This window comes from Carcharodon carcharias, chromosome 3, assembly GCF_017639515.1.
Source record: "Carcharodon carcharias isolate sCarCar2 chromosome 3, sCarCar2.pri, whole genome shotgun sequence".
Taxonomy (NCBI): domain Eukaryota; kingdom Metazoa; phylum Chordata; class Chondrichthyes; order Lamniformes; family Lamnidae; genus Carcharodon; species Carcharodon carcharias.
In genome coordinates, this window is record NC_054469.1 from 201,000,320 (window position 1) to 201,016,893 (window position 16,574).

Consider the following 16,574-nt stretch of genomic DNA (forward strand, 5'->3'; position numbering starts at 1 on the left):
CCGTGTGGGGAAGCTGCTCAGCTAAGCCCCTTGGGTTTGGTAGTGGCCTATTCAGGTGAAGTGGGGGATGGGTGGTGGGGGGCGCAGTCCCCTTGTACTCAAGCACTCTGTGCCCAATCAAGTGACCTGGCATGAGGAAAGAGGGACCTCACATCAAGCCAGCTTCTGACCCTCTCCACCCACCCCCACCTGGACAGTGATCCCCTGCCTACACTCACTTCTATCTGAGCATCCATCAGCAATCTTCATGCCAGGCTCCACTGTAGTACCAGCTCTGGCCACCATTTACAGTGGCACTGCTAGTACTGGAGAGCTGCAGACTTCTGATTAGGGGGTGGGATGTCTACCCTACGGGGGACTTAATCCGATGCTGCTCAAGTAAGCACGTGTTGACCTTGGAATGGTGTTGGACCTCCCAATGAAAAGACTCACAATGGGGCTCCCACCAGTTCTTCAACCAGTGGGTGAGATCCTGTTGCCCAAATGAAATCCTGCCCATGGTCTCAAGTTTAACGTCTCATCTGAAATATGGCTCTTCTGTCACTGCAGCACTCCCTCAGCATTGCACAGGAGGATCAACCCTGATTATCAGAACTGTTGTTGGATAAATTTGGTAAGGAATGGTTGTTTTGCAGTGTCTTTTCATTTCAGGACTTTGGCCAAATAATGCTGTGATAGTCCGTGACAGAGAGATGAAGTGTGGAGCAATAATAACCTTGGGGATTTTTACAGGGGAACTGGAGTCTGATGAGATACACATATACAGCCCATCTGGAGCAATGGTTTGCTGGATGTCCCTCCTCTTTCTTTGCCGTCTCCTCTTCTTCCTCATGATCCTAGTGGTAAGGGTTACATCCCATGATGGCAAAGTTGTGGAGAACACAGCAGGCCACTAGAAATTGTGAGGAACTCTGCACAAGGTTGGACTTCTCCCTCCAAATCTCTTACTTAGTCATGTGTCATTATATCATTGTTACACCAGCATCTGGTGCTTCTGATGTTAACCTCTTACTCTACAGCAGAGTGGAGTCATAGTCACATAGATAGCTCTTGTTCCCAAGCAACTTCCCTCTGTTCAGTGTGGTGGTTGGAAGATGGCTGAAATGGCTGACTGGCGGAGGATAAAAGCTTCATGACTGCTGCCAGGATAGCAAGAATTGACTAACACATGAGGGCCTGCACATGGGGCAGAATTTTCCCGCTGGCGTGCAGGGGCAGGCCCAGCACACTGGCACGTAAAATAATGCGAGGTGACCTCTGATGCGTACCCGCCATTAATTAACGGGCCACTTAAGGCCTTTGAGGCGCCAATCAACAGCGATTTGCACCAGTGCAATCTTGGGGGTGGCATCTGGGCGCAATGGGCAGGCGGGTAGGACACATTTGTATAAACCTCATCGACGGATGGGATAAGAGGGCTCAGTGGAGTCATGAGTGTGCTCTGTCAAATAATGTTTTTTCAAAGTTACTCAAACTTGCCTGTATGATCTGCAATACTTCAAAACGCATACCAGCTGCTTGGTCTGGACTCCTAACCTTCAGGTCAGCACTCTACCGGGAGGAATCATTTTTAGACCTGCAGGTTTCAGGAAGCCTTCCCTTGGCCAGGGAATGGGAGCTGAACTGCCCACTGGAGCAGTTCCTCTGAGGAAGAAGGGAGGGCTAGAAGGGGGAGGAGGCCAGGAGTGCACATTCAGCCTCCAGGGGAGCCAACTTTGGGCAGACAGGCGCAGGCCCAAGGGGCACAGGGTCAAGAGATAGTCCATGGCGGAAGGGGCTGCAGAAGGCGGCACTATCCTGCTGCCAGGGTTTACAGGCGGCAAAGCAGCTACCTCAAAATGTCTGAGGTGCAGTGCAGAAGGAGGCTCCGTCTCTCAAGGGAGACAGTGAACAATATCTATCAGATGATTGGCCCTGAGATCTCCGTGAACTGTGTGGGTGGACATCCCATGCCAGTGGCTCTGAAGGTCACAGCTGCCCTCAGCTTCTATGCCTCTGGCTCCTTCCAGGGATCAGTGGGTGATCTTTGAGGTGTCTCTCAATCAGCTGTCCACACTTGTGTCAAGCAGGTTACAGACGCTCTGTTCAGGCGTGCATTGACCTTCATGCACTTCCGGTGGGACCAGGCAAGCCAGACACAATGAGCTAGAGGCTTCGCGGCTATTGCTGGTTCCCCCCATGTGACCATCAAGGCGCCAGCAAGTGAGCCCGGCACCTTCATCAACAGGAAGGGCTTCCACTCCATGAATGTACAGATAGTGTGTGATCACAGGATGCTGATTCTACAAGTCTGTGCAAGGTACCCAGGCAGCTCCCACGACGCCTACATCCTCAGACACTCCCAGGTGCCGGGGCTCAACAGTGCTCCAGCCTGGCTTGATGGATGGCTGCTGGGTGACAAGGGCTATCCCCTCAGAAGGTGCTCATGACGCCTCTCCGCCATCCAAGAACAGAAGCTGAGCAGCGCTACAATAGGAGCCACGCCTCCACAAGGGCTATGGTGGAGAGAGTCATCGGTTTTCTCAAGATGCACTTCTGAAGCCTGGACCACTCAGGGGGCGCACTCCAGTGTCCCCCTGATCGTGTGTCACTGATAGTGGTTGCATGTTGCGCTCTCCACAATCTTGCGCTGAAAATGGGGGACGCAGTGGACGATGAAGACATAGACGCAGTGGCTGCGGCTGCACACGATGAGTCCAGCAGTGAGTCCAAGGATGAGCATACACAGGGAAATGGTGAGGGGGTAGACACTGACCTGGGCATACTCCAGGGAGGCAGGGACACCAGGGAGGCTTTAATCAAGCGAACCTTCAGCTAGCACATTACATATGGACCTCCAGGACAAGCCTGGGCTGTAAGTGTAAGATACCTAGGTGCAAAATCTGCCAGGTTAGGAACATTCACTAAGGGCCTTGTTAATAAAGCCGAATGTCCCACAAAGCACTCATAACATTTTTGGAAACCATCCACCTGCAGAAGGAAAGAGGCACCCTCAGCCATGGTCACATGTTTGAATTTAAAATCACAAACAAAGACACCACAGGAAACAAAATGACAATAGTGTTCAAAATTGAAGCAAATCATAAACACCTCATCTCGGGCCAACTCAAAAGCACCAAGTATAAACCCATGGTGTGCCTAAAGTTTCTTATGTTTACGTTTCCAGGTGCTATGTCTTGGTGCTGCCCCCTCGCTGGGAGTGGCATCTGAGACAGCCTGCTGACTCTGCTGTCCTGTTGGCCTTGCTGACCTTGGTGGTCATCCTCTGGCCTGTGGAGCCTGTACTGGCCCCGCCTGGGAGGGAACGGCCAGTTCGACAGCTGGCATCTCCCCAGTTGTCGCAGCTTCACCGGATGCAACAATCATGGCGGAGGTGTGGGGGAGCGGCCGCCCTCATCCGGAGCGCCGTAGGAGGATGCCGCAGAGATGACAGGTGGCTGCTGTGCCGACTTCAGACCTCCCTGCTCACCGAGGATGGATGGGCGCCGAGCTGGGAAACTTGGTGTCCAGACTATCTCCCACAGTGGCAATGACCAGCTCAGGTCAATGCTGATGTGAGGGCTTGCTGGTTAGAGCACATCCCCAAGAAGCCCTGATGGGTCGCCTGGAGGAGCCTCTCCACAAAAGTCGCCACTCTCTCCATGGAGGAAGCATGGCGCTCAGACATGTGGCTCATTGCTTTGGCAATCGTCCGCATAGACTCCTCCACCACGGAGACCAGGCCAAGCATTGCCTCATGTATCTTCCCCCAGATGCTTCCGCACACCCAGCCGCATTTCCTGCCCCTGCTGCGTTGCGGACGACTCCAGAGGCACATCATCAGGCACCAACTGAGCATGTGCCTGGTCCCCTGCAGTCCTCCAGCTGCTGGCACCATGGGCACTCTCTGTCTCTGCCAGCTCCACCAGCGACTGTGAAGTGCCCTCACCGCTGTGCCCCGGGACACTAGCCGAAGTTCAAGTTCCCACTGAGGTGCTAGTATCTGTGCTGGTGCCTGCCTGGCAGAGATGGTGTGACGCTGGTGAGACTTCAGGGCCCTCAGGTGTGAGAGGGGGCCTCTGCTGCTCCTCCTCCCAGCCCTGCTCCACTGATGCTGAAAGGAAGAACAAGGACAATGGATCAGTTAATGTAGAGACAATGTCAATGTGCATCCCTGTCCCCCAGATCATTATGTGCTCATCCTTCCATAAGCAATGGTCAAGCCATGTTGCAAACTTCAATCACTGAATGTTCAGCAGTGCTTTGGCTGTTGGGAGAATAATGGTGACCTCACTGAGATAAAAACAAAAAACTGCGGATGCTGGAAATTCAAAACAAAAACAGAATTACCTGGAAAAACTCAGCAGGTCTGGCAGCATCGGCGGAGAAGAAAAGAGTTGACGTTTCGAGTACTCGAGGACTCGAAACGTCAACTCTTTTCTTCTCCGCCGATGCTGCCAGACCTGCTGAGTTTTTCCAGTTAATTCTGTTTTTGTTATGGTGACCTCACTGTTGGGCATAAATACCTGGCCGTGGCACCCCAGCCTCACTGACACTGGTGGACCTGGGCACATGGCGCCTCTCCAAATCCAGGCCTTCTGCTCAAAGCGGCTGAGAATCACTAGCTGTGCCTGGCCGCCGCCAGTCCTCACCCGCTCGGCAGCATTATGAGCATTCTTCAGCTGAAAAGGAGAGAAGAGCATTGATTAGTGCAAATTGTACACAGAGTCTCTTCGTGGACGGCCCACCCCAACCAGAGTGCGATATATCAGGGCTCCAGTGCCTCCTCACCCTGCTGCTGCCGCTCACTCACACAAAGATGCTAGGCCTGTCCCCCACCCCCCCCCGCCGACCCTTACCCCTGCGCCCCCCTCGTCCTTGGCCAAATGCTGCCTACATCACATTTGGCACCACATGGTATAACTTCCACAGCAAGGAGGCGCAAGCACGTGGAGCGCAGAGGACAGCAGATCGATCGGTGTCACGCCACCTTGAAGTTCCCCTCCCAGTATGTCATCACCCTGACTTTGACATGCCCTGGAGTTCCAGCACTGCGCCTAGGTGCAGCTCCTCCAGGTTGCCCCCAAAACAGTAATGTGGGTCTCAGTGTACCATATCCTGCAGGTGCAGAACCCATCTCATCAACACTGTCTCAGGCTGACCTCGGCATGGGCAATATCTGCTGGCCCACCCAGTGAAGGACACATGCTGTCAATGATTCAATGCAGTCACTACACTCAGATTCGGGGGTTGTGTGGCACTATGGGGTAAAGTCTATCTACTGGGTTAAGTGACCATTGCCAACATGGCACTCACCCTTCCTGAGCGCAGCAAGTTGTTGAAGCGCTTGTGACACTGGATCCAGGTGCGTTGCACCACGTCGGGGGAGCTCACCACCCCCGCTACCTCCTCCCAGGCATGTTTTGTCATGTGGCGGGTCCTCCTTCTCCTGCCCTGGGGAAGTGGAACCTTTTGCACTTGTGTAACATTTTCACATTGCACCTGGCAGGCCACACGCATGTAGTCAGTTGCTCCCTGCACCATAGGAAAGCCTGTTATATTTGGCAAAGTAATGTATCCACTCCTTGTGCTCCTCTCTGTTTAGAGGAAAGGCATTGAAATCTCCTCTCCTGTGATCCCTCAGAGGCAGTAATGGACAGCAAGCTGAGATATGTTGTCAGTGTTGCGTGCTCAAGTCTGAAAGGATTGGCTGGCATAGAAATTGGGGGTCACAGTGACCTTGACCGCCACTCATAGTGACCGTCCTTGCTCTGCTCTGTGACTGCTCGTGCTGTTTGAGGAGGTGGCATAGTTCTGTGACTCAGATGCTGCTCCAGGCAGGGGTTCAGGTAAGAGAAGTTCTCACCCTCCGCATATGCTCCATCTCCCTGCCATGCTGCAGTCTAAGAGGAATTGCAATTAGGGCCCCTATGAATGGGAGCAAGTATTCCACTCAGAGACCTGTCAAAATACACCACTCCTTCCAAAGATTCAGCACCACTCCCTTTTGAATGAAAGTACTTCTGTCAACTCCACCAGCAACACAGTATTTCCAATAAATCTGCAGCAGCAAAATATAGTCAAAAGCACCTCACCAGAATGTTGAATGGTGATGTTTTAAAGATCATTGGCTGGGGATTCAGCTGTGCATGTTTAAGGGGGGGCAGTTAACAGGACTGCTAGGGTCCAAAATGACAGGCTTAGTGCCAAATCAGTTTTGACAATGATGTTTTGTTAACATCTGCCCAACCTGCATGCTCCCGGTGCATACATGGGACTCCTGGGCTATAACCCTTGAAAACATTGTGATTGCCATGGGCCATGGAAGAAGTTACCGGGAGCAGACCTCCGCCTATTTTTTTCTTCACCTGAGTACCATAGAACCGCAGTGAGTGGTGCCACGGAGCCAAATTCTTTGGCCCATCTCTTTTAGGCAAACGGCAATGCTGATTTACTTGAGGCAGGATGTCCTTAATGGAATTGCTTTGTGTTGAGCATGGCAGTCACAACGGAAGCAATTGTTTTCCTCACCCACGCTTGATCTTCCAGTATAGTGTTTGCTTTCCTTAAACTTCCAGTGTCTTTGTCAAATCAGCCTCTGGCCTTTCTGTGTTTGAATGTTTAGCATCGGGTAATTTTCAACATCAAATCTTTTAAGGGAGGGCAGCAGATGCAATGGGAATACCACCACCTGGAAGTTCCCCTCCAAGCCACTCACCATCGTGACCTGATTTTGCTGCCCTTTCACTGTCACTCAAAATCCTGGAACTCCCTCTTAACAGAACTGTGGGTGTACCTACTGCAGCGGTTCAAGAAGGCAGCTCATCGCCACCTTCTCAAGGGCAATTAGGGATGAGAAATAAATGCTGGCCAAGCCAGCAGCGCCCACATCCCATGAATGAATAAAACAAACCAAGTTTCTTCGGGTGATACTTAAAGCAGGGGCTACTGGATAGGCAATTCCAATCAGTAAAGCATGCTTCCAATGGCCCTTTCTAATAAAGATCTACCTGCCTTATGGATTTTCCCAGTGGCTGTCCACACAAACACCAAGGGGTAGAAATTCATCTTGGGCAGTAGTGCAAAGTGAACGGCATCATGTCATACTAACCAATGTTATAAGCTCCGTCTTATACTCAGCTCAAATTAAGTCAAAGGAACTGAATATATAGCGGGATGTATAACCAGCAACCTCCTGCTTTTGCTACCACCCAAAGATTAATTTCTACCCCACAGTGTCAATGTAGACAGTCACTTGGAAAATCTGTTCCAAGTGGCTGGGTTCACAGGCCCTATGCGTTGCTCAGTGACAGGCACCAATGTAACTTGAGGCAATAAATCAATTACTAAAAAAAAAGTAGATTATGGATTCTGGTAATAAACCTGTCACCTAATCTCAGGGTTTGAGTGATAACCAAAGCTGCCTGGGCTGAAATTCTTCCCTCAGCAAGTTCAGTTCTGGTTCCCAATCATTGCTGTTTGTATTCTAAATCTCTGCATTCTCAATAAAATTATTTTAAAAAAAACACCAATACAGGAGAGTGAATTGAAGGCTATAAACTAATCCTGGGGTTGGATGGTGAACACGAACTGTTCTTTATTGGATTTTAGTCAACCCCATGCTTTTGAAGTATAAGCTTGCGAGGTAATTTCACAACTGAAAAATTGTATCGATTATAAAGCAAACTGAATTATTTTAAACAAATCCACCCCAACCCCATTGAACAAAGTAGACATTTTTTGAAGAACTATGTCTCACAAAGCTTCCCATCATTTAAAATGATTTTAATCATGCTTTGAAAGTACCAGTGGAGTACCGGTAGTGCAATATTAAAGGAAACCCCAAGGAACTTAAATCAGGAGATTGGTCAGATCACCCTTACATCCGTTGTAATGAGATTGAATAAATGCACAGAAAACAGCTCTTATTGAAGCTTAGTTTATGTGGAGTTGTTCATTGGCATTAATAATCTGCTGAGTTGTTACTGCAGCAGTGAACAAGAGTATTTTAGCAGAGGGATAATGATGTGTTGCATGACGTCCTGCACCAAGAAGGTTGAATGGGGCCTTTCTGCTGCTGACCATTTTTGTTGCCCAGCAAAAGCAGACCCTTGAATTAGCGGGAAGCCCTCTCTGAGTTACTGCTGTTGGAAATCTCCAGCTGTGACCTCTGAGTTCTCCCAGTGTGACAGGTGCTAAACGATTGGACTGCCATCAACACTTTGAAAACAGCTTATCGTGGATTGTTGTGTGAGATCGACCTGTTAGTCCGCATGTTCCGTTAAATGGCACATATGGGAATGCTGCATGCATATGTCAACCCAAGTACCGAATATAGCACTGTGCAGAATTTCATCCTCCCTGAGACATCCTGCAACATTCAAATTAAATAGCTTGAGCATCTTTTCTCTTCTTAGCTTTGTTCATTCATTCTCAGGTTGTGAGCCTCGCAGATAGAACCAGCGATATTGCCCATCCCTAGTTGTCCTGAAGAAGGAGGTCTTGGTATACTGTTCTGTTCTCCTGTGAAGTTAATCAGAGAAAATAAAGCTTTTCTCTAAAAACACCTTAAATTGCTCGCTCCCCAAAAGCCTGTTATTTGATGTGCTTTTGTGAAAGGTAGAATTATTTAATTTTGTGGCATAATCAGATTTTAAGTACTTGTCATATGAACATGCTGCTCCTCTTTGATAGTTGTTATTATGATGCGAGAAAATCAGAATGACTTATGAAGAAGGTAACAGCTTTAGGATTCAGTTATTACGAGCAAAGCTTTTATTAACCTGAATTACCTTGTACTCCTAACTTTACCTGTAGACTTCTAATTGATACCTCAATGTTCCATCGTTTCAGATGACAGGGAGCAGTCAATTTCTTATAGAATGCACTATCTAGAGATATCACTTGGGTGAATACCTTACCGGAAAATTTTGACATTGATTTTGCATTCAGTTGTGCTCAAAACCATCACGACATCATCGGACATCAAAAGATGTAATTTGGAATGAGTTTTGATCACAGAAACAATGATCATTTGCCCAATTAGCCACCTTTTCACATCATGATTCCTTTTGATCGCTCCTGCTTCAGGATTCATCAAAGTCCTCAAAAGAGTTCAAAAACCATCGCAGCTTGTTAAATTTGTAGAAGCGATCATTAGCATTCAGAGGCAATTATTAGCAGTCAAAAGTATTTTTGAAGTTGTCATTGGATAGAAGCGATCACTAGGTGTCAAATGCGATCATTAGCCATTGAAAGCAATTATGAGGATATCAGTACAGCCTCCTATGTGTTATGATGGGAAAAACAAACAACAAATCTTACTGCTGATTTTCAGAATTTTTCCCAAGAATTTCCCTCACCCCTTACATTTCACCTGGCATGTTACACCTACCTTCCGACCATTCTAGCCAGCCACAGCAGTCAATGACTTAATGCTGGTCAGCTGTTCCACGATCCGGAACACCAAATACAAGCTTGCTGTGGCTGGGGCCATTGACCATTTGGCAGAAGCAATGAAGTCACTGATATCCAGATGAGAAACATAATGAATGATGAGAGCTTAATATTAATGGACGAATGTGATAAGAACCTGCTAAAGACAAAAAGGTCTGAAACTTAATGGTGGAAGAGAAAAAAGTCTAGAAATTCTTTATGATGAGGATTCATGTGATTATAGCACTTTTTATAAAATGCAGATGCTTCGAGGCCATTTCAAATGGGTGGAATTATTATACTTCAAATGGGTAGAAACATTTGTTTACCCCTTTGTTTACACCACAGTTAAATAGAAGAAACCCATCTCTCGGATAAGCCCAGAATAGTACTAAGAAAGGCTAATGTAAAATAAAAATGCTGGAATAAAACACTTGCAGCAGATGAAGAGACTGCCATGTTGAGATAATAGCATAAAGAAAGGAGCATCTCATAATAATAATCTTAAATCGCTCACTGACCCCTTCCTCACCATTTCCAATCTCACTGGTGGCCCTTTACCCTGCCCCCGATCCCGATGATGGCCTCGTACTCCCACCCTCTCTCCACACCCACTCACGCCCGCAAACCCCCCTCAACCATCTGGGTTTCAATCTTGATGGTGGCCCTGCATTTCCACCCTACCTCCACTTCTGATCCTGTTGGTGGCCTTGCGCTCCCATGGAGTCAAATTGCACCACCCCTGACACCCCCCAGAACCAACACTTTTCCTGTTTTCTCTGCCTCCTGTTGCTAGATCTCCCACGCCAGCCGTGAGCACCTTGATCACTGCACCCCAACCTTCCTCTGTCACTTCCAGTTCTGCCCCCACCCCCTGAACACCTCACTGGCAGGAGAAAAATGCTGAGGAGGGGGAAGGGTGGGAGGAGTCGGTGCAGGGAGGTGCTGCATTCTGGGGATTGGGGGAGGGGTTGTGGTGGTGGGAATGTGATGTTGATGTCTCTGTTTGGCCAGGCTGTACAGCCTTGAGAAATTTACAGAGGGCCTGGTGGGTGCAAGTATAAATCCAATATTAAATATTAATAATCAATTATAAAAACAATAAAGTTGCTGATTGAGATCATAAAATAATCCCTTTATTGTTTTGTTGATATGGAATCTCGCAAATGTATCAGTCCACCGAAATACTGAATTTATTCTCAAGTTAATTAAGATCAGGCGTACATTTCAACACATGCAAATCTCCATTAAAATTGTCACTTATGTAATTCTTGCAGTTATCAGCACACAAAAAAAATAAAAATGAGAGAATGAACATGTCCCTCAAATGGATTTTCATTAAGAGAACACATCCAATCAGGAGAAGAGACAATATAAAATAAAGGTTTGGTAGGGAGGGGGCAGGAGCCAGTTGAGGTGGTGCAGGAGTGGAGAGTTTAGAGACTGGGGTTGAAAGTCAGTTGATAATGGTAAGATGTATAGTGGATCATGCATGACACCATGTAGACGTTAAGGGACCATCTGAAATTGTGTTTGGGAAATTTGCCCAAATTTGTTTAATGCACTGTTCCTCTTGGTCCTTGCACCCCGACTATAATATTCATTATAGTGATTTGTGCATTGACCCTATGTTAAACAATCTACACACTGGCTGCCTATACTGAGAGTTAGAAAAGTCTGATGTCTGAAACTGAGCTAATTTTACCATGATTGCTAGAACTTGAGTTTTTCCTCACAAATAAGCTCCTTGATTGCTTTTGATGTTGCTGAATGCCTTTTGAGCATTTAGATGATTCCAGATGATCGCAAGTGATGTTGTTTGAGCTTTATATGATTTCATTTCATGTCAGTTGATTGCCAATTATATCATTTGATCTGCTGCAAGTATTTTATTCCAGCATTATGTTACTTTACATTAGCCTTTCTTAGTACTATTCTGGGCTTATCTGTGAGATGGGTTTTCTTCTATTTAACTGTGGTGTAAACAAAGGGGTAAACGAATGTTTCTACCCATTTGAAGTCTAATAATTCCACGCATTTGAAATGGCCTCGAAGTATCTGCATTTTATAAAAAGTGCTACAATCACATGAATCCTCATCATAAAGAATTTCTAGACTTTTTTCTCGTCCACCATTAATAGCATAAAGCAAGGAGCATCTCATAATAATAATCTTAAATCCCTCACTGCCCCCTTCCTCACCATTTCCAATCTCACTGGTGGCCCTTTACCCTGCCCCCGATCCCGATGATGGCCTCACACTCCCATCCCCTCTCCACACCCACCCACCACCCGCAAACCCCCCTCAACCATCCGGGTTTCAATCTTGATGGTGGCCCTGCATTTCCACCCTACCTCCACTCCTGATCCTGTTGGTGGCCTTGTGCTCCCATGGATTTGATGTCAAATGATAAGTAAATAATCACTTTTGAATGAGGATAATCATAAATGAACATATATGAATGCTATTAAAGATAGAATGATGTCAAAATTTTCTGGTAGGGATAGCTTCAGTCCCATTCCTATCAGTGATAGGAATGGTGATAGGATTGGGGATTTGCCCTTAAATTGTAAATCAACTGTTCACATTTTATTGACTAACATATACCTGCTTGTACTTCACATGGTTAGTCTTAGAAACTATTCACTAGAGGAAATGTCAGATTTTACCTCTGGTAACATGTATGGGTTCATCGTGGACAAAAATCAGAATTTGTTGTCCAAACAATTGGCTACATGTAAAAGTGCTGTATTATTAGTTTTCAACATTGAAAGAAAAAGCAAAGAACCAACATGTTAACTATCATGTTAAGAGAACCATTGCCTATTTTTTTTGTATCACTGGCCAAAAATGTAAGTATACTCTACAGTGGAGTCTATTCAAGGTATCCATCATAGCAAAAATGATGGAAGAGGCTCGAATCTGGAAGTCCCGCCCCCATAAATCATACCTATCATTTGTGCGGAGGTTGGAATTTACATATGCGCAGTTCACAGAGGCAGCTGCCCATAGAAATCATAAGCTGCCTCCAATTGTGTGATTTTGGTGTGAGAGGTGTCTGAAACCTGACGTGTGGAGATTGGACGTGGTAGGTCCAGGCCTGAACTTTGTGCATTTGTTTGGATAGCCATTCATTTGGGTATTCTTTTGGAGAGGTAAGGTACCCTGTGGATATGGTCCCAGGCATCTTTAGGGGAAGTCAGGTGCCTTTTGGGAGAGGTTAGGTACCCTTTGGGAGAGGTGAGGTGCCCTGTAGGATTGCTAAAAATAGGCATGATTGTGTGTAAAAAGTGCAAAAACACATGGGAATGGTGATCTCATTGGAGCTGTCAAAAACAACTTTAAAAGCGTCAAAAAGAACTGTCAAAGCCAGCTACCAGGTTGTCATGGCAGTTAAAATTCCTGTCCTTTAAACCTTTGAAAAAACAGTCTAGAGTTTAAAAAGATCAGTCTGTGCTATTTCATTCTGTCTGTTAGCCTAAACCTTTGGGTTGTCATTACTGGATTAGTGCTGCATGACTGATTTCACAACCATCCATTATCACAGTAGGGGGCCTGCCAGTTCACAGTTTGATTGACAGTTCCAAGTACTTATGGACTCTTGTAGGTCTTTTATAAGGGATCATGCAATTAAATGAAATGTTTGTTGTTGTAAGGGATAATTCAGTTGAAGGAATGTAAATGCATTAATGGTCTTTTATAAATGAGTTTTTTTTTAAATAAACACTGCAGTTGACTCTTGGAACTTTATTTAATTTCAGCATGGGTCTTGGGGTCTGCCCATGGTGGATACTGGGTGAGTTGGCCATGGTAGGTGTAAGAGCAAAGGGTGATTGGTGGGAGCCATAGGTTGGCATGCATTGGCACTAAGTTGGCTTAGGTGTTATAAAGAGCCATGGGGGTGGGTGAAAGGGCATAGATTGGCATGGATGGTATAAAGGACCATGGGGTGGGCAGAGGAGCATGAGTTGACATAGGGGCAATAAAGGGCTATGGTTGGACAGAGGGACATAGATTGGCATATGAACTATAAGGGGCCATGGGGGTGAGCAGAGGGACATAGGTTTGCATGAAGTGTATGAGGGGTCATGGGGGCTGGGCAGAGGGCATGAAGTTGCATTGCTTGGCATAGGTGGGCCATGGAGCTTGTGTGGAGGGATGAGGGGATATGAGGGGTGAGGGCTGAAGGGCAGTTTTATGTTTTTCTGTTTTTTATTAGACTCCAAAACAATGCTTGAGCACCAAAGCGGGCCTTCTGCCTAGCCCACCTCTGCACCTGGCATCCTCCACATTCATTCCGGAGTTGGCTGGCCCAATTCCCAGGGAACCACGCTACCCCAGAATGAAAATTTGGTCAGATATTTTTGGAAGTTGGGTTTGTGGAGCCGGGAATTCTCCCGATTCTTTGCACAAGACCCGCGCATGAAAATATTGGCCCAAGTGTCTCAACCCAGCCTTCCCTATTAACATCAGTCCTGCTCCAGATCACCCAGCCTTTCCTATTAACATCAATCCTGCTCTGGATCACCCAGCCTTCCCTATTAACATCAGTCCTGCTCCGGATCACCCAGCCTTCCCTATTAACATCAGTCCCGCTCCCTAGTAACATCAGTCCTGCTCTGGATCACCCAGTCTTCCCTATTAACATCAGTCCTGCTCCCTATTAACATCAGTCCTGCTCCGGATCACCCAGCCTTCCCTATTAACATCAGTCCTGCTCCCTATTAATATCAGTCCTGCTCCAGATCATTCAACAAGAAATGTAAATATGGCATCAGTCAGAGCTGGAACACACAACCTCAGATCTGCTAGTATCTTGAATGAGAGCTGATTAAACTCATCTGTACCAAGCAAATTTAATAGATTGCTAATCTTTTGACACAAAGTGCTGAGTTAGGAGCTTTGATCTTTTAACCATTAGGTTTCAACTTGATGCAGACTTAAACCAGCTGGTGAAAGCAAAACAGCGGATGCGGGAAATCTGAAACAAAAACAGAAAATGCTGGAAAACTCAACATGTCTGACAGCATCTGTGGGGAGAGAAACAGAGTGAACGTTTTGAGTCCGTATGACTTCTTCAGAGCTAAAGAGCTAAAGTAGAAATTTGATGAAATTTATACTGTTGCCTGGCCCGATTCCTATTTGTAGAAGTTCGAATTCCATGATGCGAGTTGGTGTTAGAAAGAAAGATATATAGAGGCATTGGAGAAGCTGCAAAAAAGATTTACAAGAATAATACCAAATCTGAGATGGTCCAACTGTTAGGAAAAGTTGAACAAGCTGAGAGGCTGTTTTCTCTAGAAAACAGAAGGCTGAAAGATGACCTGATAGAGACTTTTAAAATTGTGGGAAGTTTTACAGGGTAGGTGTACATCACTTGTGAGGGAGTCCAAGAAATAAGGGGAAACTATAAATTACATGACGGCGAAAGGAATAGGAGGATTTTATGATAGGCTGCAGCTGGCTGGGATGAAGGTTCTGGAGAGCATAAACACTGGCATAGACATGTCAAGCCAAGTATCCTGTTTCTGTGCTATTAAATTCTATGTATCCATGGAGGCACATGCCTGTTATCTTAACATAATGTTTTTTGTTTCTTTTCCCTTCCTCACACAACTCTTTTCCAAAATATGCAGGAGTTATGCCAGTTCCAGACCAGCCATCTGTATCTGAAAAAAATAGCTTGCTGAGCCCCATGCTGACTGCTTCCAATGGAGATGGTTCTGAGCCAGAGACCACTTCTGCCATTCTGGCTTCAGTCAAAGAACAGGTAGGTACCCATGTTAAACCTTCCTAAACATGTATCATGCTGAGCGCAAAACTGTAACTGTGTGTGTTCGTGTGTGTGCTTTTCATCAGGGGAAGGGAAGAAGAAAACACTATGAGAATCCCAAACTCAAAAGAAAGCTGTCTGTTGCAAAAACCCTTAAAGTATTTCTGTTGTACTGGCACTGAATTTGTTAGGGCTGCCAATCCTCCAGGATTGTCCTGTCGTCTACAGGACTTGAAAATTATCTTCAGGACACTGCATTGAGGAACCAGGAGAAAAATCGTAGGCACCTTATTATTTTTTTATTTCACTGTCTTTGAACACTTCTGTTTTATTAGTTATAAAAAAATTAGAGATGCGGGGAAAAGGCTGGTTGACTCAGTCAAACATTGCTCAATCAGATCTTACAATTGAAGTGGGAAGATAGAGCATCATGGGTGTGGACATTTTGGGTGACTAATGATGGGAGCTTGGGGTGAGACAGTTGGAGACAGAAGGCCTCCAGGAATGCATTCAACCAGAGTTGGCAACCCTGAATAAGTTACTGAGCCACTTTTATGTGATGGAGAAATCATTTACTGTGTTTTGAAATGTGTCAGTGTGAAAAAAATTCTTGTTAGAATTTGCATTGGAAATGCTATAGTACAATATAGTCCCCAATAAATGAAGGCATTTCTTTTTGATGAAACCCATACGGGGACAAATTTATATTGCAACGCTTCTTACTAAAATTGTTACTTTTGTTTTAAAACAAATGCAAATAAAACCTCCTGAGATTATCAGATTCTTCCAGTACAGCATGTCCTTGGAAAAAGTGCATATTTAGCTGAGATGAAATTTTTGAAAACCAATTTTCTGATTCATTATTATTTGTGTTTGAATGTGAGTCTCCATTTTGTATACTTCAAGGATCTGCTCTTTTTTTGAAAAGAAGTAAGTGAATGCCATTTTTATTTTCTATTTCCCGCATGCTTTTGTATTGCCTTATCGGAAAAGTGGATTAATCGGTTCTATACGACATCATGAAAATTTTGTCAACTGTTTCTTTCACACCAAAATTTACAGATGCCTCAGGGTGGTGTATCTGGGTTTAAGACACGATTAATGTGCATTGTGAGGCATAATTCCTGTTGTGCTCATTTTGTTCCCCAAAAATCAACCTGGTCAAATTTGCCATTGTCTATTTTACAGGGTCTATCATTTCACGCAGCACGGTAGAATAGATACTCCCCAATAAATGAAGGCATTTCTTTTTGCCTTATGTCAACATACATTTGCATTGCCAAATATTTGTCACAGCTGCTAAAGAAAACTGTCTGTTACTTAGTTGATAAAGCTGACCAAGTTGTGTTTTCTTTGAAATAATACCCAGGTATGTTTATTGCTGTGT

At 45.6% G+C, this 16,574-nt stretch overlaps 1 protein-coding gene across 1 annotated transcript in view; it reads left to right on the forward strand.

Annotated features, from left to right (window-relative positions):
* Positions 1–15,055: 15,055 nt before the first annotated feature.
* LOC121276499 (catenin delta-2-like) overlaps positions 15,056–16,574 on the forward strand; it is a 943,152-nt gene continuing 941,633 nt past the window's right edge. Inside the window, exon 1 of the mRNA XM_041184989.1 lies at positions 15,056–15,184. Within this exon, the coding sequence (XP_041040923.1) occupies positions 15,056–15,184 (129 nt within the window). The remainder of the gene's footprint in view (positions 15,185–16,574) is intronic.